The 24,469-nt window shown below is 39.2% G+C and overlaps 1 protein-coding gene across 1 annotated transcript; it reads right to left on the bottom strand.

The window, feature by feature from the left end:
• Positions 1–953: 953 nt before the first annotated feature.
• Positions 954–23,714, bottom strand: l(3)80Fg (dnaJ homolog subfamily C member 16 l(3)80Fg). Its single transcript, XM_069827244.1, has 12 exons — positions 23,387–23,714; positions 16,786–16,852; positions 15,963–16,171; positions 14,699–14,979; positions 13,988–14,168; positions 13,599–13,800; positions 13,058–13,268; positions 11,209–11,572; positions 7,977–8,246; positions 5,408–5,618; positions 5,196–5,330; positions 954–1,245 (listed from the first exon to the last, which is right to left on the bottom strand). The coding sequence occupies exons 1-12, from the start codon at positions 23,530–23,532 to the stop codon at positions 1,105–1,107; spliced, it is 2,418 nt and encodes an 805-aa protein (XP_069683345.1). The 5' UTR covers positions 23,533–23,714; the 3' UTR covers positions 954–1,104.
• Positions 23,715–24,469: the final 755 nt, after the last annotated feature.

Below are 24,469 nucleotides of genomic sequence, written 5' to 3'. Positions count from 1 at the left end.
CTTTTTTTTCACCCAATCCACTTCATAACAAATCTATGTTCAGGGTTCACACTCCGTAAAAAAATTAAAACTGCTTCGGAATTATTAGTGAAGGGGAAGCAGACAGCTATCCTTCCCATCATAGAAAAAAAACTCGGGACATAAATCCCAAAGCAATTTTAATTCTCGATCTATAAATTGTGAACTTAGCATTAATGACAAATATTCTGACATTAAGTTTTAACATGTCGTACAACCTTATGTTGTGACGTTTTGGAAGAAGTTAATACTAAGAGAATATGAATACAGTGTAACACAATGCGCCCTGCGAGTTGATCCCAACTATAAGAAGTTCAGACTCCACTACAACACACTCTACACGAACCAGTCAGCACACATCTGAATGTCGCAATCACCTGTGCTCTGCAGCACAAAATGTGTGCTGGCTGATTTTGCTGAAAGCTGTACAGTTCTCTTATGGCACTTAAAAAAATTTCAGGCTTTTTAGAAATTCCAAGGCTGAGTAACATTCTATTCTTTAAAATCTAAAACCTACATAATACTCTGCTTGACCTGCAGATTAGAAATTTTATCAATATATACTTTGTCAGTGCACTGCACTATCATTCCTAGAAGCCCTGTTCCAAGGCATAATTCAATAGCTGAGGAAGAGTACACCGTGCAGTATAACAGTAACAGAAGGACCGGAGTGAAGCCTCACCCCGGTATCACTACACCTACTCTACTCAAACTACTCTGTACTGGATTGTCTTTAGTCAGAATTCGTTCTTTAAAATATGACTAGATCGAGGTTGAAATTTTACAAAAGACACTTAAAAATAAAGAAAAAATTAACTTAACATTTCAATAAAAAATGAACAAGTGGTAAAAAAAGAAAAGAAAGCACTCTGAAAATCACAACGGCTCACTTTCACAACCAATGACATGGGATCATATAAAATAAGAGTCGAACATGCAGACATGTTATTTACAATGCAGTTCTTGTTCTCTTCACATTCTTTGGTATATTATGTAGTTTGTATGACACAAGCACATCAGTGCAGTGACACTTCTGCAATGGTTACAAACAAAATAAATAAAATGGGGTATCATGATAAGATAAAATTACTTCGAAGCAAAGTCTGGCCAGTAGTTGATGTAGTACCGATGTGTCGTGCCCTCGAACAAGCGGTCGAGCCAGTTGGGCAGCCCGTCCAGCAGGTTTCCTTGGAACACCACGTTGCTGTACTTGGCAGTCAGGGAGGCCTGTCAAAGAGCAACTACTGTATTACAAACTACCAACGGCTGTATGTAATGCTTATCTCTAACTAGACAATCATTTATGCCATTATCCCTCAGAACAGTTGTCACCATGCTATATTGTCTAATGGTGATTTCCATCATCCCTCTTATAATCTTGCTTGTTTGGTGATGGCAAGGCACACGCTGCATTCTGTTGAACCTGAAGACGTGTTCAATCATGCTTGCTTCCTTTTTCCCCATTAAGTCTGCTACCTCATTTCCCATCAATCCTATGTGGGAAGGGATCCATTGTAGTAATGTTCAAGATTTTTATTCGGGTTCTTACCTCTTGTGTTGGGACTGTGATTCGTAGCTGTTGTACTGGAGTCGGATAAGATTACTATGTTTCCTGTTCTTTGAGAACTAGTTATATTGATTTAAGGTCTCTGTTGAAGCAAAGTTATATCCGCTTATTCAACTGAAGGGTTCATAATTAGAGCCTGTATTTCCATGCACTATCAAATCTTGAAACATGCATGCTGCAAGCACTGACATGACAAAACATGCTTAATGAAGCGATGCAGATTCAATTCACTAAAAATAGTAAAAATATGCACTAACAAAATTGATTTCTACATTGTTACATTTTTATTTCTTTTTAAACAATGCGCTACATCTAATTTCTCACAATTTTCTTCACTTATGCTCATGTGTTTGTCTGAAGAACATTCTTGAACACAGAAAATGATTTTTCTACGTCACAAGAAGTGATGTGTGTCCACTTAAGTGAAGAAATTTGGGAAAAAGCGAGGCCAAGTTGTAAGTCTTGCATTTCTATATGACCATGACCCCATCGGGAATTGAATCTGCATCCTTCCGACTTTGCAGCATTACACCTTAACAGCCATGCTATCGTGCGCCCCAAAATAAACAAATGCTTACATTAACTTAGTTGTATTTTCACTACATGCAACAATGTTTTTCATTGAATCATAAAGTGTTTACGTCTTTATTACAACAATCACAATAAACTGCATATTTAGGAATTCCTTTTCCTCAATCCATTTTGACACAAGATCTCTCCTTACACTTCCAACATGAGTTATAGCAACACTTGACAATTCGACACAAAAGTATACTAGATTGCAGTTTACAAGCTCCTTCCGCCTTTCTTTCTTTCAATATTGTGACTCCGGCTTGTAATGAGCGAGAGTTGGGAGTTGGAAAGTCCAAAGATGGTCAGGTAGGATGTGAGAGGATAAAAAGAAAGGAGGGAGTGATCCAAGCAATACGCTTGAAATCGGTGCGACGGATATGTCAAACTACACCTTCTACGACCCATATCCTCTGCGAAATACCGCCAAATATTCAATTGCTATCATCAGTTTCGGCCATATGTAAACAGTTTAGAATGGATGTGAAGGTAACAGTAGTACTAACAGATTATTATATCCATGTACATTTCACTGTATATTTATTGGAAGTGTTATGGGAGTGACATGGCCTGAACACTTCATTTCCACATTCTTTCGTTTATAAAGAAGGATGTTGGCACACCTTCATATGTTAAAGCATAGGGGACATATCAACGGACATATCCTACAGTTCAGCCGAACAGAATATTAGCTTATTTATAAAAAAATAACACCTGCTGAACTTGACCACACTTTTGAAATATTCACAACAATTCGTAATAATACGAACAAACAGCTGATAAACACACCGGAAAAAGAGATGAAGTAATTTGACGGCCATACCAGTACACCTTTTCGATTCCACCGTTTCAAGCTTATGTTCTCCTGTTGCCATGAAACCATATTGCCGGTAGCTTTCTTTTATTTTTTTTTTTTTGTCAATAGACAAATAATGTGGAAATAACAGATTATACGAAGCAACATTCACAAAAGGCACTATTATGCAAGTTAACATAATATATGCTTTAAATCTTGCAGAAAAAAGGACATAACATGCAATATAAAAGTCAAAATTTGTGCTATTAAATCTAAAATCTTCAAAATATGCATTATGCATGAATTTAGTCCCAAAAAAAAAGGCGAAAACATGGAAACATGCATGGAAAAAGTATGGTTATTAGAATTGATGTCATAAAACGAATATTTGCGAAGTTTGAGAAGTGTAACAAGCTTATATAAAACATGCATTTGCTCTAGTCAATTGCTGCTAGTAACGTCATTATTACTGCTTCTGCTGCTGATCTTGATGTACTTTTATTATTTCTTAATTTTCTATACTGCTACAAGAGGCAGAAATGATTTCAGCAGCACAGTTCATAAACCCTGTCACTCATATTCCATAATAGAGATGGGTAAAAAATAACACAACAGTTATTTTGGAACTGTTCCGGTCTCGGAACTGTTGCAAAAATGAACAGTAGGTCGGAACCTCCTGTTCCGAAATAACAGTGTTCCGACTCCGAGCTGCTCACTTGCCAACTGTTGCGGGCTCGCAGTACCGCGTGGCACAAGGTATGTTCCGACTCCCTCGGAACTGTTGCAAAAATGAACAGTAGGTCGGAACCTCCTGTTCCGAAATAACAGTGTTCCGACTCCGAGCTGCTCACTTGCCAACTGTTGCGGGCTCGCAGTACCGCGTGGCACAAGGTATGTTCCGACTCCCTCGGAACTGTTGCAAAAATGAACAGTAGGTCGGAACCTCCTGTTCCGAAATAACAGTGTTCCGACTCCGAGCTGCTCACTTGCACAGCTGTTGCGGGCTCGCAGTACCGCGTTGCACAAGGTATGTTCCGACTCCGAGATAACAGTCGGAACGTCGGAGCTTGTTCCGATGAACCAACGACAGCTGCAGTTACACTGTACTTGAAACTCTCACGTGGTTGGAGGGGGGCGCATGGACATTGAAATCCTTGCGGTGGCGCGAACTTTAATATCAACATTTGTAAGACTGGCCAATCATCTGTAATGTTATAGTAACTATTCAATAATCTGTAATATTGATTCCCGCTTTATGGTTTATTTCACCATTAGTTGACTAATTCTGTTTTATAAACATTCTACAAAGTCATAAAGTACGCATACTATTATTAATTCATTGATCAGCTGATTCTATACAAAGGTTAAAGTCGTAAATGGTAATGAGTGGTTTAGTTACAATGTCTGTATGTCGTTTGTTGAGGTTAAGTCTGACAAGCACAAGTTTTTGTGCTATCTTCTCTGTTATCAAAGAACGACAAAAATGTTGTAGCATTATTTGTTGGAAGCTACCCATATAAGTACTGATTTGGAGAGCGAGGTTTAATGCGAAGTTTAAATTACACTTTGGTAAAGATGCGATTCCAACATTTTACTAACCCACTGCGGGGTTTCCAGGTTTCAGTACTGCCAATATATATCTTTTTTATTTATGAAATTGTAATATTTATTATTATTATTATTATTATTATTATTATTATAACTGTGCATTAAGAAAAGTAAAAATAAAAATTAGTGATTTGTTTTTTTTATTATGTAATAGAGAGAACAGAAATTACATACCATATGTTTTAAATGTTATGTTATTTTTTTTTAGTTGGCTACCATGTCTTTATAACTTTATGTACGAAAACAAAGTGTTGTATTCTGTCCTTGTAGTCAACAGCTGTGTAATTACTTACATTAAGCTTTTGAGTTCTGTCCGCATGCACAGCAATTTTCCAAAATCGATTCGAATGTGCATTGCAGTGCCATCTATAGATAAGAATGTGTACTATGTCATGCCTATGAGTGCTCCAGTGTGAGCTGCATGGTGTTATTTGTCTATGGTGAAGAGGGTACTGTACCGTTCGTTTGAACGACTCAACGACTCCGACTCATCACCACTGGTGACTGTTATTTCGGAACTGTTATTTGGAACATAGTATTTTTTCGGAACCGGAACCGTCGGAACTGTTCCGGGAAAAGAACAACTTCGCCCATCACTATTCCATAACAACTGAATGGCATTCATGTGCTACTTACATCATCCAGCAGACGACTTCCTTGCTCGAGATCCGACGTCTCGGTGTCATCAGACTCGCTGGTGTCAAACCCCATGAATGCCCCATTTGTGCCGTCCACTGCGTTGCTGAAATGCTTCGTCATCTTGACCATCCGCTGCAAGCAAACAGAGGTGCAGTATTCCACCATTTGTCAGGTTGATCTGAGAGTACAGGTGGGATGGTAGAGCTTACCTTCGACCCCTTGCCCTTGATACACTCAGGGTGCTTGGCATGGTACATGCAGAAGTAACGGCGATGCCCATTGAGTGACAACACCGTGCCGATGCAGTTGCGGGGGTTGATGTTGAGGTCCCGTGGCTCAGGCAGGCTTAGAGTGAGCAGGCATTTGTACCAGTCTAACCCCCGCTCCAGCGACATGTGGCCAAACATCAGAGTCTTATTCCTGCATGGAATGATTATTACAAAAGTGAATAATTTTATCTTAAATTAATTTATAAGACATGAACAATCTAATTCTGAAGCCAAGTCATGGTCAACACAGGCCCACCGACTAAATATTTATCAAACTAGTGTCAAAAAAATTTTAATGCTACATACACCTAACAAAATTACCTAATATAAATCCGATATTCATTCTTAGTTCAACTCCACATATGTCAGAGTTACAAAAATCACTGTCAGACAATGTACATAGCTCTTGTAGTTTCTTAAAGAACTCGTCATAGTTCACAAACTTCATCAGTGATGAAATACTGTGAATAAATCACTGCAACAACAGAAAATTCCCATTTTGGAGGTATATTTTTTCACAAGTAGTATTTTCGAAACTTACAATTTTAGACAACTACTGTGTACACAAATACTATGGTGCTCCGATATTTTTACCTGTACAGTATATCTCTTATATTGTAGTGCACTGGTTTCCAAACTTTTTTTTAAATTAATTTATTAGTCTACCAGCAAACTTGCTACACTGGCCATTGTTAAATTATGTAATATCTCATATACAGGAGCATAATGAGGTTGGTTGTAAAGGCCCCTCTAATTAAATTTATTTTTAAATTAATTAATAATTTCTGTAAAATCTGAGGAATATATAAATGATAGAAATACGATACTGAAGTTTTTGTGTTGTGATTAAAATTTATGAAGAATCATGTTACTGAGAAAGATGTTGAGATAGTTTCCTTTTAAATCTAGATGACTGACAAGATCTTGCTCCAATGTTATATGTCACAGCTCCAGGAACGCCAGGAAGTTTGTTGAAGAAAGATTTTGACACTGAATGGATGTACTGTTCTAGTGGAATAATTCCCATTTCTTGATGCAGCTGCTGATTTTTCACAAACCACGTGGCGTTTGTTGTTGATCACAGAAACTTGTAGGCGATGCATGTGAGTTTTATTTGCTGTCCCCACACTGGCACTGCGTAAGTTAAAAGAGGTCGTACAAGCAAGTAACATTGAACAATTCAATCCAATTTGTGGACGTCTATTAACCAAAGGGTATAATTTCCGTTCTGGAAGACACTAGCATAACAATGCAAGTTATATGGAAATCTAATAACATGCCCAGATATTTTACAGCTTCTTGACCGGATAGTCATGTAACTTGTTCATTTAGAACAGTGGTCATCAGAACACTGCACTCTCGGGCTAGCGTCTCTTACCCGCAGACAAGACACAGCCCTGGCTGCTGGCGGTTATCCTGTCTCTCTATCCCTTGTGCACAACGGAGCAGAGTTCCTTACCCTCCATGCACTCTACCCATTTCAGCAAATGCTGTCGACCAGTGATTTAGAAGAACCAAAGGAGGCGGATTATGAATAGGCCTTAAAGAAAAAATTCAGTCTTGGTAAGCGTCAGTCAGAAAACAGACAATGCATGTAAGGATGTCTGAAGAGTACTGATTGCTATGTGTGACGGTCATAAAATATGGAATATGGAATCTCTTGTACTGAATCTCTTATTTTCAACAGCTGTTACATTCAGTGATTCTAAAGCAGCTATTACTGCTATGACAAACAATGTGTTGGAAAATTACGTGTCATCTGATGAAGCTTAACAAAAGGATAGCTTTTCAATATGTACCAGCACACTGTGGATTACCTGGTAATGAAGCTGCTGGCTGCCTTGCTAGCAATAACAAGAGAAGTAATATTTACAACTTTAACATTCCTAACAGTTAAAAGATTATTTAACTCAAAATATCAAGATATAATATAATACCATTTCCACGAAATTTCAGATAATAAAAGATGGGTGTGTCTCAATGTGCAAGAAAATATAATTCAAGGAAAAGTGCATCTGCATCCTTTCGATTATTATATTCAGGGCATGACTGTTTGTCAAAACACTTGAACAAAATTGGAATTATTTCTTCACCACTTTGTCCATTGTGCAATCTTCAGGAACAAATGGATCAGAATCAACTTCAGTGATATCCCAGATCACATACATACTGTAATAGACTGCTAAACTTATAGGCTTTGACGGTAACAACTTTAATCAATTTCACTATGCTGCCATCTAGCTGGTGCATAAGAAGTCAGATTACAACTCTCATTTGAATTGCATGGAACAACTGTGCTTCCATCTAGCAGTCATTCCCAATCAACGGTGGCGATCCTGGCAGTTCTCTTCCACATGCCAATCTGTTATATATGTGATCCAGCCCTCTCTAAGCCACTGCATGAGAGCAAGGGAGTTAATGGCTTTATTGCCAAGAACTCAGCATTGGTTAACAACAATCCCCCCCCCCCCCCACTGCAGTAGTCACATATAATTTTGATCGTCCATACTTGCGATAGGGCCACACAATCCTGTGGAAGTCTGGCAGCAGCTTGGTCTTGGACTGGTTGTCCACCAGCACCACGATGGTGCGGCAGCCTGGCTTCAGCATGCGCACCATTCCGTTGTATGTCTCAGCGCGCAGCTCATGCAGCAGCCTCAGCTGAGGCACGGCCGCTTTGGCCTTCCTGTTGTTGTTATCATTGGATGGCACGCTCTCCTCCGCCACGTTCTGGGCATTGGTGAACTGCTGCTTCTTGATGCTCTCTTCTTCCATGCGTCTGAAAGCCAACACAAAATATAGCTATGAGAATACACGTCTAGCATCTCTTATAAGTCATCTGTGTAGGGAGTTTCCTCGTTTCTCTGCACACACTTCAGCTTATTCAATATTTATGGACAATACGAGATGGCAAAAAACCAGAACTACTAATTTTCGTCTTGACGTTTTACTTAAATAAGAAACTGCAGTTAGAATCACGTGAAAGTGGTTTTATTTTAAAGGAAAATTCATTTTAAAATTCTAAGATTTCGGTGTTGATATCAATTTGGTGGTGTTATTTTAAAATTATGTATAAGGAAGTTTTATAATCCTGTCTTAAGATATTAAACATGATAAGAGTGGTATATGCAGTATTTTCAGCATCAGTGTTTACAATATTATTTATACAGAGTTTTAATACACAGCTGCATTCATTTGTTGACAAAATGGCGGAACAAAATATACCACTTAGAAAGGAAAAAAAAATTGAAGTATGACAGTATCATTTAAATTACTCTACTCTTACAATTTCGTAAATAAAACAAGTATTGCTGGAATTTCTTTAAAAACTTGAATTACGTTTCTTTCGTGTTATTACGAGGGCTATTCAGAAATCAACTTCCGACTGTCGACTATGTTGTTGTTGTTTTCTAATGCCAGGCATTTGACAATAAAGTCATTTGACTTCTTGCACTCCAATATATGAAAATGGCAAGTTGTAGCCGATTTAAGTGAACACCATATCTTAACGTTTTGGTGGCTACTTCATTCACACACAACCCCCAGAATGTCTGGAGGACCACACCTGCTGTTGGTCGATGGGTCCATTGGACCTAGCTGGGAGATCTTGTTGATCACCAGCTTTCCCTCCTTAAGCCACTGGAGGACGATTTTAGTGCCATAGCAGGTCAGCACTAGGAACAGAAAAGTAGAAAGAGGAGGAAGGAAAGTGAAATGAACCCCTAGGCCTCGAATGCTCTAATACTGTCGGGGTCGAAGAAAGTAAGAGTTCAGTCAGAGGACTGGATAGGAAAGGGTAAAGAGAGAATTAGGTATTGAACAGAGGAAAATTATACCAAATTCAGTCATTAACTCATCAAGCTGACCAGTGCTAATTGATGAGTAGCCCCTCCCTTTAGTTCAGCTCGTAAAATTATGCTTACTAACAGCTGCACCACGGGAAGGTAGGGATGGGACATCGGGTATTTGTCCAGGTTGGCTCCTTAAAGCCTTCAATGGGAAGGATTAATGGCTCTCCCCCCTGTATTCGACAAATACCGTTTTGCAGCCTATGGATTGTTAGATCGTTGCAGGAAGATGGTGCTTGCATGTCAGCCACAAGTAAAGACGTAATAATGCTCCCACGCATCATGCACTCATTTCCCGTTCAGTAGTCTGTGAGAAACAGCTGTTGATAATGGACGTGATTATTACTCGTCTCACGAGTTGTGAGGTCCGTTCAGTTATTCGATTTCTTCACGCAGGAGTTAATGCTGCTGAGATTCACAGTCGATTGTGCCATGTTTATGGCAACATTACAAGTCATAGTGCTGTACAGGACTGATGCAGAAAATTTAAGAATGGGCACGAAGATGTGTACAATGAGGGCAGTCAAGGATGACATTCAATTGAGACTGATGAACTCGTTCAACAAATTGAACAAACTGTGCATGAAAGATGTCGTTTCACAATTTCTTAACTCTGAAAATTTCCCACAAATTTCATGGGCAAGTCTCTATGAAACTGTTATGGCAAGGTTAGGTTTCCACAAATTTTGTGCACAATGGGTGCCGAAAAATCTCACTGACCAGCATAAAGCTCAGAGAATGACCTCGGCCTTAATGTTCCTTCAGTGTTACCACAATGATGGTGATCAATTTCTGGACAGATTCGTGACTGGAGATGAGAAATGGGTACAGTTCGTGAATGCTGAGACCAAAGAACAGTCAACGCAGTGGATGCACACCCAATCCCCGAATAAGCCTAAAATATTCAAACAAACATTCTCGAACCGAAAGATGATGGCTACAGTTTTTTGGGATCAAAAAGGAGTATTGTTGATAGAGTTTATGGTGCCTGGGACCACAATAACAGCAGATATTTATTGTGAAATGCTAAAGAAGCTTCGGAGAGCAATCCAAAACAAACACCGCGGATTGCTCTCCAAGGGTGCCATTCTTCTCCATGACAATGCGAGGCCCCAGAATGCTGCTCGCACAAAGGCTTTATTGGACAAGTACACATGGGAAACTTTCGATCATCTCCCTACAGTCCAGACTTGGCGCCGAGCAATTACCACCTCTTTCTCAAGATGAAGAACTGGTTAGCCACTCGGCGCTTCAATGACAACGAGGAGCTCATGACGGAGTGAAAACCTGGCTGAGTACACAGATGGCGTCCTTTTATGAAGAAGGAATACACAAGCTAATCCCACGCTATGACAAGTGCTTGAATTTATATGACGACTATGTTGAAAAATAGTGTCACTATCCAGGAGCATTTTCCAGGCAATAAATAGTTTGTAATATTGTTTGTGTTTTTTTTGTAGCCAATCGAAAGTTCATTTCTGAATAGTCCTTGTATGCAAAGTCGCATTACTCGCAATTCAAAAGTGCGTTTTTTGGGGTTAGAAGAAATATAAATAAATGGTGATAAAAATCTGCAAAATCAATCACAATCGCATCTCGTGAATTTCACGGACCTCTAATTATAATTAAATGAAATGATTTGCGGTGAATGTTTCTAACAAATGTTCAAAAAACAAACGTTGAAAGTTACATTGCTTTAAATATTTGAGACAAAAGTTGCGGGGCATGAAAAGATCTACACAAAGTGATACAAAAACTGGCTTCACTATACTTCACCATGGGGACAGCAGATATTTGTGGCTAGTCCAGCATACAGAATCTGGCTGTTTATGCACTTTAAATCAGTGCTGCAGCACAACTTGCCCTCACATCCATTAATGTATGGCAACTCACACTATGTAAGAGAGGACGTAGCCGCCCGCCACAATGAAGAGAATGGTCGCCATGATGGACAGCACAGGCAGCAGCTGGTCCTTGGTGATGTTGTCGGCAGCCTGCAGCAGCTTGGCCAGGATCTTCGACATGATGCCTTGCGCGTGCTCGTCGATCAGCTCCTTGATCACTGCTTCGCATGAAAGCGCTTCTGTTGCGTGCAGTAGTCGCTGGATGGTTGATTCCAAACGGTCCCGCGTCTCATTCCACTCATGGCTCTTCGCCCCGTGCCACATGTGTGGAAGCCACTCGTACTTGATGTGGTTGTTGTCCCGTCTCCAGATGATCACCACATGCAGCAGTGGCTCCGCCGGGCTCCCCTCCCCTGCAGTTCAAATCCACCACAACATGCATTAAATTTTACGGATAGTAGAAGGGGCCAAAACAAATATTTTTGTCAGGCAACTTAGGGTCAGCATCGTGTCTTTACCCCTTAGACGGCATTAGAGTTGCATCACATAAAGCATGTCATCGTGGTGGATGCAGCTGTTACCTGCCCACCCTGTGCACAGTTAGAGAGGGTGCTCAAAGTGAATCACTGAACTCTGAACAGAGCAAGGATAGCACATACTGAGTCAGCTGCAGCCAAAGTCCTCCTCATTCACAGGAGTGACATACACTGACCCATAAGAACTACTCTAGGCTGGTGAGGTCAGGAGATCTTGATGGCCAAGCAATGGGTCTGCTACACCCAATCCAACTGTCTGGAGAGACATTGACCAGGAACGCACGAACATTATGTGTGAAATGTGGTGGGTTGCTATCATGCTGCAGCCACATACACTCCCTTACCATCAAGGGAACCTCTTCCAGTACAGGGGAGGTACACGTAGGTTTTGCTATTGAGACAGGCTGGAAGTAAGACAGGACCAACCAGCTGAACAAACAGCACTCCCGATTCTAATGCCATCTAGCAGGCCAAAAGCACAATGCCGACAGTAAGTTGTCTGACAAAAAAAATGTTTTTGGCCTCTTCTACCACCCATTGAATTTAATACATGGCCTTCTCGGACACCTAGTATGTATATGCGAGGAATGGCCAAGTAAAGTCGCATTGCTCTTATTTCCAGCAGCCAATCACGTTGCAGGTCAGCTACATTCAAACATGTGAGTCTTGTCAATCACTGGTGATGACGTTATGCACTACCTAAAGCTCGATAAAATATAATGAATATAATCGCCCGCCATTTTGGTTCTTTCTTTTGCGTTAAAAGAAAGCACAGGAAGACACTATTTGTTGCACTGTTAAACATTATTATGTCGCAGTTCCTATGAGAGTCGATTTATTATCATAGGAGCTACGACATAATGTTTAACGGTATGGGAAATAGATTTCTCGTCTGCTAGCTCGGCAACTAAAGAACAAAAATGGCGAACGATAATACCTACCTAGACTTTATAAAGCCTTAACTTTCTAGGGTGTAAGCAAAGAGGAGGAGTCACGCTGGAAATAACAGCGACGCGACTATAATTTTGTCTGTTTCTCTCAGCTGAAAGGCTATAAATCAATAATCCAGGACCCTCAGCTTTACTTGTGCTCGTCCTCCATTACTGGACTTGCTTGTCACGTGAACAGTTTCTCTATTCCTGCAAATATAATACAACGATCTGGCAACTAGTGAGTTGGTTGCTGCCTCCCTGTTTCACGACACAGGCACAAAGTAATCCAATGCTCGACTCTAACAATAAAGCCAGGTAGACGAGCAGAAGGCTGATGAACACTGTGGCGTCCTCTGAATTCTATTTCCTTAGATGATTCACAGATTAAAGTCGGCAATTTTATGCTCAAATGAAAACTTTTTCTACTTGCCGTTGGCCAGAGCACTGACAAACTCCGTCTGCCTTTCCTGGAAGATGTATGTGAAGCGCACCCTCTCGGCACTGTAGGGTGCCTCCTGAGCGAACTCCCGCAGGGCCTGTCGTGGCTCATCGTGGTACGGCGTGTTTTCGGACACCAACACCACGCACAAACGCTTGCGAGGGGGCGCCCGCTCCGGCGGACACAATGCATCAAACATTCCCTGCACAATCCAATAACAATGTAGGATCAACAGTTAGTGGAGAGTTGACAAGTAGTCGCATATGCATCCATGTTGTTTATCCAATATATTCATTTAGACAACAGTAAACACTAGTCTTGTTTTATTTCTAGATAAAAGCAATGGTCTTATTGAGAGAACAGAGAAAGATATCACATATTTTCCCAAAGTTATGTCGAATCATGGGCGCAGTCACTTGAAAGATTCACCGTGTAATATATATACTTTGTCCATTGTGCAGTCTTAAGCAAGAAATAATCAGAATCATCTTCAGCAATATCCTCTCAACCCACTATCAATGAGCCTACACACCTGAGAAGAGAGCCTGGGCAGCACGAGATACTTGTTACTGTTGATGATGTCCTGCATCGTCTTGATGGGCATGTCAGCCATACTCAGGCTGGCAACGGACCGGTTTATATTCTCGTTGAAAAGCAGAAGTGTTTCAATATCCAGTGGAACCTTAAATTTCTTTTGGATGTTCTCAGTGTGTGGAGAATTGAGCTGCACAAACCTGAAAATGAAAATGAAGACTTCTTTCAGGGCTGAGTGCTTATGACAAATTTTACTTCATGTTTCAGGACTATACTAAGTACCATGCAAAAAAAGAACCAACATAAATGCGGACATTTACAAGAAAAATGTGCTTTAAACTGTGAAAGCATTACCAAAGGTATCAACATTGTACCATCATCACTCACCCAAAGGCGACCCGATCTCGGTAGTAGAAAGCCATGAGCAGGTAGCGCAGTCTGATGGATTCCTGCCTTTCAAAAATCAGTGCCCGGACTCTGTTGTCTATCCAGCCATTCAAGAATGCATCCACGCCGTCATCTGTGACGGGCTGAACCAGTCTGTAGGGGAACCTGCCCCGCACAAATTCTGTGGACCACAGAGTACAGCTCATTTTCAAAACTTCTTTAATTTGTACAAGAGATCTCCACCTTCCACCTTTTTGTAATTTCTTAAATCTCAATGGAATGTATTCTCATGTTTGTTAAGATTTAATAAAATCTTTAAGTTAACTAGGATTAGATAACCCATTATTTTGGATGTAAACTACTTTTAACCTAGGGAGTGTTAATTAAGGTCTTGAAACTTAAAGAATTTGACGATGGTTTTTTTTTTTTAAATATGTATCATTGCCTAGGTGGAAATAAAGATATGGCGAAATTTACGCAATACTGGGAGAGTTGTGGTAGCCTTCAGTCACTTTCGAAGTTTGATGTTAAGACGTGTTTTTGTAATGAATCAATTTCTGGCATAATAATCACAGTTCTAATTCTTGTATGTCACGTGAGAGCTTACAGTACAGAGGAAACTGTCCCTCTACTACCATGATATAATGAATATTATAAAGTGGGGGAAATAAGGGGCAACAGGCCATTACTCGAAGTGAACAGCGCACTTACCCACAACTTTCTGGACGCTGTACAATGTCTCCTTATACACACTGGCTTTGCCATCCATGAGGACAACCAGACACGGCAGAGAATGAATGCCGATCTTCCGGGCCAGCAAGGGCTCGTTCTCTGCATGGACTGTTGCAATGCCGAACCCGATGGGCTCCAGCTCCTCAATGACCCTGCGCCAAATCGGCTCGACTTGCAGACACGCAAAGCACCAATCTGAGTAGAACATTATCAAATACGGCACCTCGTAGCTCTTTGGCACCAACTTGTTCTCATATGCCCTGAAACACACAGTTCTTTCATTACCACCTTGCTTCGAGCTATACGTGAAGCACAGGATCAACCTACTATAATCTTTTCGCTGTAAGAAAAATCCTAATGTAAACAATAGCACGTGACTGAAGTGAGGCTTCATTGGCCACTGTTTGGCGCCATAGATTCTCAGTACGTGTTCCCGCCTACTGATGTACATTCTGTTTCATGTTAAACATTTCCCGTTACTCGTCAAGTAGGCCTAACCTCACTACTATGCATTCGTTTGCTTAGGAAACATTTACTTTATAATTATTGTAATTAAAACTCACTTAACTTATTATATACATTTAAAACTATTTCTTTTTCTCCGTTTTTGAGAGGGTTTCCACTCTTATGTTTAATAACCACACACACCGAGGATGCAGAAACCATACTTCAGTACCACGTGGTTATGTGAACAATGACGAGCTCAAGTATCGCCAGCTTGTTACAAGAAAAGACTACCTCGGTATTACTGTTGGTATTCATCTGCGTTCATAGTACATAACAAAATATAAAAGTAGCTTTTCTTTTACATAGAGTTTTACATATGAGTGAAGTTATATGTTTCATCGTATTTAACAACTAGAATTCGATTTTTTATTTTCAAATAATACAAGATTATGGTTTCCAAATACGAACTATATTCTCCTGCGTCATGTGAGTGTTTTGACTGGGAGCCAATCACGGGTATGACAGCCACGTGCTTGTGTTTACATTAGGATTTTTCTTACAGTGAAAACAGTATAGTTGGGTTCTGAGAGCTTGAAGGGAATATTTACACTTGCCTACTTAATCAACGCAGGATAAGTAAGATTTCGCAGCTGGAACTGACATCTGCCTTGCTGTGGCTCTCAAAATTTATTTTCAATTATATATTTTATATGCGGATGCCTCTATGAGAGTTAGCTCCTAATCGAATCCACAGACTTTCAGGCACAACAATGAGGATATCTTTATGAGGTCTCACCTCGTGCTCACACGCAGCTTGTGGAAGAGGGTTATATCGCGGTCCTGGAAGCGAAACTTGTAGCCCCCCGCCTGCGTGCCGAACAGCTCGTCCAGTGGGTCAAATCGCCGGTACTGGCTGTAATCTTCCTTCTTGCGAAACTGCGAGCCCTCCTCCATCGCCACCCCAAACGTGTCGAAGTGTTTTCGACGCTCTGGGTCTGTCAGCAGCTGCAACAAACACATTCACTGCACTAGGCACAGACTGCTGGTAAATATCCCTGGCATAGGGGCAATAATTCCACGGTACTTAAATATACACATAGAGCAAAAGAAAATATTACTGTAAACTACTACATGAAGAACTCCTTTTTGAAATGAAATTAACCCCACTCTTGGAATGAATATCAGAAGAAAAGAACTGAACTGCCATAAGATGCCTTGGGTTCTTGTACAAAGTATGATGCGAATCCTAAGGGTTTTATGAATCATGGATACAGTTTTCAACCTTTGAAAATGGTCCTTGCCATTCTGGATTTGACCGAAGGGGGGAGGGGAAAGAGGAAGCAAAATAAAGAAAGTGGAAAAATTAGAATGTAAACTGACCTAATAAGTAACATGGTTTAAACTAAATGTTAAATAATAAAATTTTCTCTCTGCCCCTTACAACAACCATGTCTGGCAGGTAGGAAATGCCTACAATTTTCGAGGGTTGCAGCTTAAATAGACTATGAATAATTGGTGAGATAACATAACAGAAAAAAGCAGTGATGGAAAACCTGCCACTTATTTTCTGTGCCTTACAAGCGGTTGTTGGTTGCTAGGATGTCTCGCTCACAACTCACCTCATAAGCCTGATTGATCTCCACAAACCGATTCTCAGCTGCCGGGTCTCTGTTCTTGTCAGGATGCCTGCAAACGATAAGACGACACTTCGGTTCATTACTAATACTAATGCCATGGCTCTTGTTACTCTCGCAAACAAGAACAGGCGACATGGACTTCAGCACTTCTGACTTGACAAGCAAATTCTGTATTAGATCACATCAGCATCAGAGTCATGAGTCTTTGTATTATTATTATTATTATTATTATTATTATTATTATTGGGTTATTTTACGACGCTGTATCAACATCTAGGTTATTTAGCGTCTGAATGAGATGAAGGTGATAATGCCGGTGAAATGAGTCCGGGGTCCAGCACCAAAGTTACCCAGCATTTGCTCGTATTGGGTTGAGGGAAAACCCCGGGAAAAACCTCAACCAGGTAACTTGCCCCGACCGGGATTCGAACCCGGGCCACCTGGTTTCGCAGCCAGACGCGCTGACCGTTACTCTACAGGTGTGGACGAGTCTTTGTACAAGTCATAAATAAATACATACACGTGTGTCGTGACAACTAACCTTCCACCCCAAAGAGGCAAGAAGAATGAAAATCCATTATATAGTTTAAAGTGTGTAGAATGTATTTCTTAATGCGGATGTCTACCGAAAATGTGAAACAAAAATTAGCAAGTTTTTAGTTACCACAACCTAATAACTACTTATAGACACGATGAAAAAAACACTGATTGCATTTCAGTCATCTTATGATCTGTCATCAGATTTGTTTCTTAAGTTATCAGTTCAATGGACCCGCAGCCAACTACTTTCCCAGTCTTCTAGACTGTAATATGTAATGGCTGACAGTGGCACCAAGATTAAGTGAAACAGAACAACACGTGTAATTTCGTTACCCAAGATCATTCGAGTGTTTTAAATTCGTTACATTCTGTTAATTTCGTTACCAATTGCTTAAATTAATTACTTTTTGGTTACTTTCGTTACCAGTAGACAGTTTGTTAATGTTAATGTCAGTTCAAAAATAGAGGTCGGTAAAGCTGTGTGAAAATCACTGTTCTTTGCTTCTAATATGTACACAAAGCCACAAGAAGCCTCACCATGGAATGGTCGGTATAGTGAACAGGTGTCAGTTGCTGACATACATCGCAGCAGGAATGCAGACTGAGTGTACAGGGATTCCTGGGTCTCCACACTGCCTCATTTTACGTCAGCACTTAAAAATGCGCAAGAGCTGCTGCCACATCATTCAAAGGGCATATGAACAGAAATTAAAACGACACTTTTCCAAATTGCAGCATCCACAATCAGCACTCACTATGAAGTTAAGGTGTTCACATTCATCTCAACACAAACCATTTGATAATGCCACAATGCTACAGCTCACACAGCAGACACTGTTCAGAACTTTCTGTGAAGTCTTACAACATCCTTCCTATTTTTCCAACTTCAATCCATGTACAAATGATATTAATTCTACTGTTAAATACTTTGCTAACAGTGAGATCAGAAAAAGGTGATGCAGCTCATGGTATGTGCCACCTTCACTTTGATGACAATGAATTAAAATTATGTTTTATTTAACGATGCTCGCAACTGCCGAAGCTATATCAGCATCGCTGGTGTGCTGGAATTTTGTCCCGTACGAGTTCTTTTACATGCCAGTAAATCTACTGATATGAGCCTGTAGCATTTAAGCACACTTAAATGTCATCGACCTGAGCTGGAATCGAACCCGCAACCTCAGGCACAGGTCAGCACTTTACCGACTGTGTCACCCAGGTTGACTCGATGGCAATAAAACAATGAACAACCTGACCACCTTTTAGGAGTTAAAAGCATATACTGGTGCCTTGTTAGCTATATTGTGTAGTTCCAGATTTACACAACTGTACTCTGTGGTTACATCAGAAATAAAGTCAGATACTTATAATGCGTGGTTTTTTTCACTCCCGCCCACCTCAACTCCATCAACAGTACCGGTACACATATACAATCTGGTGGTAACATTAAGAAGTAATAACATGTACATATTTAATTTGTGCTGCTGCATTATCAGAAGGAAAGAAGTTGTTACTATGACCTTCATATAGGGCTACATAAAACAATGGATTTCCGATTTTCTTTCTTTTTCTAAGAAACTCGAGAAATCTTGTTTGTGTTCCGGTAAGTGCATTACTTTCAGGCAAGTCAGAACCCACACATTCTGTAAGTTTTCATCAGCACGTTACCATCGATGTGTCACGAAGACAAGTCAAAGTAAGGCAAGGACGGCAGCTTTTTTTTTTTTTAATTTAAATTCCATTTTGGGAGGGGGACACTATGACCCAGCACTTATGGACTAACCATCAAGCTCAGTAATTCTCAAACGAACACTGATTGAGTAGCAGGCAACACCACATATTAAACATCGAAGTTACATAACTTAGTTTTCGCCAGCCATACTTATCCACCTGCCAATGCAGGAACCACTAGCATGTGGACGATAACGAGAAGAATGGCTCTGAAGCCAAGGAAACAGGATTGTTAATACAAAATAATAATGCTGTGAGAATTCAGAGTGTTCCTTACTGTAACAATTCTCATGTTGCTTTAATAGCAGTTTTTTGTCTACATGAACATAAGTGCAGTTCAAGTACTGATAATAGTATTAATGGACGCTCATACAGAAACAATTGAAGAGGTGGACTCCAACAGTTTTTTTAACGTGTTTTATTCACGTTTTAATTTTCCTTTGCAAGTCCATATATAACTGTATAAGTTTACTTAACAGATCCTCCTAAGTCTTGACTTAGATCCATTTGAAAGAACATGCAGGCACAAGGAGCGTCGAATTTGTTTTATCAGTTTCTCTTGACTCAGACCAGCTTGGATTCCACCTCTTCAATTAAAGTCTGTTACGTGATTGCGGCACTCTCTGCAGTCTGCTCCTTATCTTCGTCTGTACAGACAGCCCCTCACTGGGTAAGCTGGTGGAAGGAACACAGTCTCTTCTAATCTTCTTAATGTATCCAGCTGTTTGCTGACAACATAAAGTCCACTGTACTCTATTCAGTTCTTGTTTCTTATAAGAAAAGAGGGATATTTTGATCGGTGTTCATTATAGATGCCTGTTGCTAGTATCCAGAGATGGGGTGTAGTCAATGTATACTGCAGGGCTGTGTCTTCTGCAACTGGTACTGATGATTATAATTTACTTCTTCTGTGGACAGTATAGAAGAATGTGTTCCAGATCTTCATCATGATTATTACACCACAGACAAGTAGGATTATCAGAAAGGTGAAATCAGTGTAGGTACAATTGAGTGACAATGTGACCTGTTCTGGCTCTTGTTAAAAATGTTTGAACATGTCTGGGCAAGTTTTTGTACATTTCCAGGTCATTTGGTTTCTTTTGTACAGACTGTAAAATTTTTCCTTTGTCAGAAGAGAGCCAATTGTTGATCCATAAGTTTATGAAATGAGACTTTACTGAAGCAAAAGCACTGGATAGAGATATCACTTGAAGAGGTCTTGGTTGCAAATATGTTGCCTCTTTTGCAATGTTATCAACTTTCTCGTTTCCAGGTATACCACAATGACTAGGTATCCATTGAAATGTTATTTTATTTTGGAGTTTTTTTTTAGTTTGCTTAGGTGTTTCTGAATTGGAATAATTCTATGTGCGTATAGGTTTGGTACATATTTAATTATATTAAATATAGCCCCATTGGAGTCGGTAAGTATGCAAATAGATTTTTCAGAAATTTGAGTAACACTCTGAAGAGCAGCATCAATAGCTAGCAATTCAGTGTCAAGACTGGAGGAGGATGAACATGGTATGAAGTAACTTTCTTGATATTTTGGAATATAACACTCAGCTCCTGATGTCCCATTATTATGGTTTAGAGATCCATCCTTGTATGTGCTGCAGGGTAGTTCCATGGTATCTAACTTAAGAATGTATGGAGGCTCATTTTTGGAATGATTTCCAGAAATTTGTATGCTATGTTCTGGAATTACCCATTTCCATGGAGGAATTTCTTCACAACTGGAGTTTTACCAATGAGTGTGTCTGTGATATAGATTGGTATTTCTTCTTTGTTTATTTTGTAGAAATTACACAGGATATTATCTGACAGTTTGAAGAACATCTGAGATCTGGATAAGGTTTGCAATTTTAAATGTATTTTTAGATCCTTTTGTAATACAGTGTCTGATTGGTTGAATATTACATTCAATTTCTAGGGCAACAGTTTATGTGGGCTTTGGTGCTCCTAGGCATAACTTTAAGGCTGAATTTTGAAGAACAGAAATTTTTTGTAGATGAGTTCCTGATGCTCCTCCCTAGCTATATTTCACATCCATAGGTCACTTTTGATCGTATATAAGTATTATAAAACAGACGCATTGTCGTGATATCTGATCCCCATTCCTTACTAGTTATGATCTTCAAGAGATTTAACTGTGGTAGACACTCCGAAGCAACATTGGTTAAATGTGTTTTCAATAAAAGTTTTTCATAAAAATTAATTCTAGGATCTTAGGGGTTGGATTGTACTGAATTTCTTGATTATTCGTATAAATGTGAGGTTTATAGTTTTTAAGCTGTATCTTATTGTGAAGACAGTATATTCAGTTTTTGATTGTGAGATAGATAGATTCCATTTGCATGCCCAATTACTGATATTATTTACAGCTGTTTGTATAACTCTTAATGATTCATTTGGATTGTTGTCCATAGCCCATATTGTAACATCATCTGCATGGGCCTAGATGATACTTATTTTTACCTCAGGTGGAACAACATCAGGTAAGTCATGTAACATTATATTAAATAAATTTGGGCTTGAAATAGAACCTTGAGGTGTAACACCTGTAATTTTTTTGGATTAAAATAAATGACTATTTACTGAGGTTTGAATTAGTCCTATTCTTTCATTAAGAAAAGAATGTAGAAATCTTAGCATTATGCCTTTGATTCCAAGTTTTATAGATTGTAATAAAATGGATCTGTGAGGAGTATTATCAAAAGCAGCTTCAAAGTCTACATTACAGCTAATGTGCTCTTCTTTTCTGTGAAACCTTTATAAAATTTCTTCAGCAAAATATAATAAGAGCTTCAGTTGTGCCACATGATGGTCTAATGCCAAACTGATATGGGCTTAAAAGATTGAAAGTTTCAAGTCTCCAAGTTAATCTTCTGTGAACAATCCATTCCAGTAATTTAGAAATGCAGGGTGTTAAAGATATCGGTCTATGTGATTTAAGGTCCAATTTGTCTTTACCTGGTTTGAGAATAAGAATTACAATTGAATTTTTCCAAGTTTTAGGATAAAAGCCTGTTTTCCAATTATTATTGAAGAGATGGAGAATTTCTTGCCTAATTTTATCAGAGAAATTTAATAATATACTGTTATGGATTTCATCTTTTCCTGTAGCAGAAATGTGTAATTCTGATATTGCCAAGTTCATTTCTTCAGTAGTAACCTTTATATAAGTAAAAGACAATAACATTTGCAAGTCTAGATGTTCACAGGGAGAGCAGCCATTGACTGGAGTTTTCAACGAAATGAATCCTCTCGACTAGCAGATAGATCCGACTTATTTACTTCATCTTGTACTTGTTATACCGCCCCTTTTCTCTGCGCACTCATTTAAGTCTTCCTTAACGAAATCTTCTTGAGATTTAAAAGTCTTAATTCGTATCCGCTTAATAATTACAACAACCAACCAATATTTGATTTGAGTGAAATACAGTTTGTTATACTGTGACACCAGCAAAACTCAAATTTCTTGCCAGTACTTCATAATCTTCATCTTCTTCTTCATCATCATCATCATCCTTCCATGTATTGGGCCTAGTGGTTCATTATGGTCTGTTGCAAACGTTTTAATGGTCTGCTCAAGGATCTCTTGCTCATAGGACGATAATTCAACATTTGGCGTGAACGTATTTCTTTCAAAGAACAGAAATGAATGGAACCCTTGTGATGCATAACACGCAGCATGCGACTATTGCAAATAGTTTCTTCATAATTTACTCGAACATCTCACTACGTCCGCATGAAATTTTAGCGAAAATAAATAAAATATACGGTACATCAGACATAAATTTGACACAAACAATACTGTACTAAACGTGAATTGTGCAAAAAGAGAGATGAAGTTACTTTTAGCTCTATTTATCAAGCAGATGAACTACTACACTACACGTTTCGCGTCCGTTTTCTTAATATACACATAATCAAACATGTGTAACTTCATTAACATGGTGATCTGGAATATTAACCTGTTAGGAAGTACGAGTTGACTCTTGTGCAAGCTTTACGTCGCATTGGACGTAACATGTCGACTGTAGCCGAAAAATATTTACGTACCAGACGCTTATACTTTACAGTCCCTAGTCACTATAGGAAATACAAGGTACAAACTGGATTTTACAGCATCTCATTGCAAAGGCAAAGCTAATTTTGGCTGTACGTCTTTTCCTTATGAACAATACATAGTCCATATCATTGCATGTGTTCTGCATGATATGTGGAAGGTACAACTCCAGAAACTTTGCTTCTATAAATGTGAGCATATTTAACGTTTTAAAAAATATTAAATTGAGATAATACTCACCATTCCTTTGCTAGTTGTTTGTATGCTTTTCGTATCTCCTGCAGAGTAGCCGATCTTAGCACACCTAATATTTTATAAGGATCACCTAATCCTTGGGCACCGAAAAATACCAGAAAAAGGCAAAGAAGGTATTTGTGCCATCTCATTTCTTATCAGTCCTTCGATATATACAGAACACCAAAATTGACTATAAATACAACAAAAATCCTTGAAAATGTAGTATACCAGACTTTAATATTGATCTATTCCGCCATGTTAAATTTGGTCATGGCCACTATGATTCCTCTAATGCAGAGCAAGTGCAAGTTGATGGTAAACAAGAATAAAACGAGGCCATGACGTGTAATGACGAGAAAAAGATACGGTGACAGCAGAGGGTAACGACAGGCAAAGTGGCACCCGTTGCTTACGAGATTACACAAGCTGGCGCATAGAGCTTGTAAAACGAGTCTGAAGTGGTTCCCTCGTAATGCCAATTCCGCCGCTCGGAGCGCTGTTCTGCCCTATATATTCATAGCAGAACACTTAAAAGACATTGACATTTGGGACATTTAAAGGACTCATCATTGCTTATTAAATGCTTCGTACAATATTTTATGGACAATAGACGTAATTTGCAAACTTCTACGCCTCAATTATATTACAATAAAAGGCTGTCATTCTTGATATTAAAACATATTACATATAAACTGAGGGACTGTCTGCTCTGTACTTCAGTTCATACACCAAACATTTCCGGAAATAAATTAACTTGACATCTTACATATACGCACTATAGCCTACCCTTTTCACCTAATATTATTAATATTGTTATTAAATAAGACATTGCAACTAATTAAGGTACTGCATTATCTTTAATTTCCTTGAATTCATAATTAAGCATTTGCAAGAAGGCGTAACTTTTCCCTCTCTTTTAAAAAAATACGAACGTCACAATAATTGAGAAGTATAATTATTACACGATTTTTTCTTGCAGTGGTGAAAACATTTCTATAGGCCTACTGATTAATCTATTGAGCATAGTAATAGTAAACGCTGTAGTATTCTTTTCTGAAGCCAAGATTTTCGCAAGAACTGAAGTGC

This window comes from Periplaneta americana, chromosome 6 (genome assembly GCF_040183065.1).
Source record: "Periplaneta americana isolate PAMFEO1 chromosome 6, P.americana_PAMFEO1_priV1, whole genome shotgun sequence".
Lineage (NCBI taxonomy): Eukaryota > Metazoa > Arthropoda > Insecta > Blattodea > Blattidae > Periplaneta > Periplaneta americana.
Note: the sequence above shows the minus strand (reverse complement) of the source record. Positions and strands in the feature narration are given on the sequence as shown.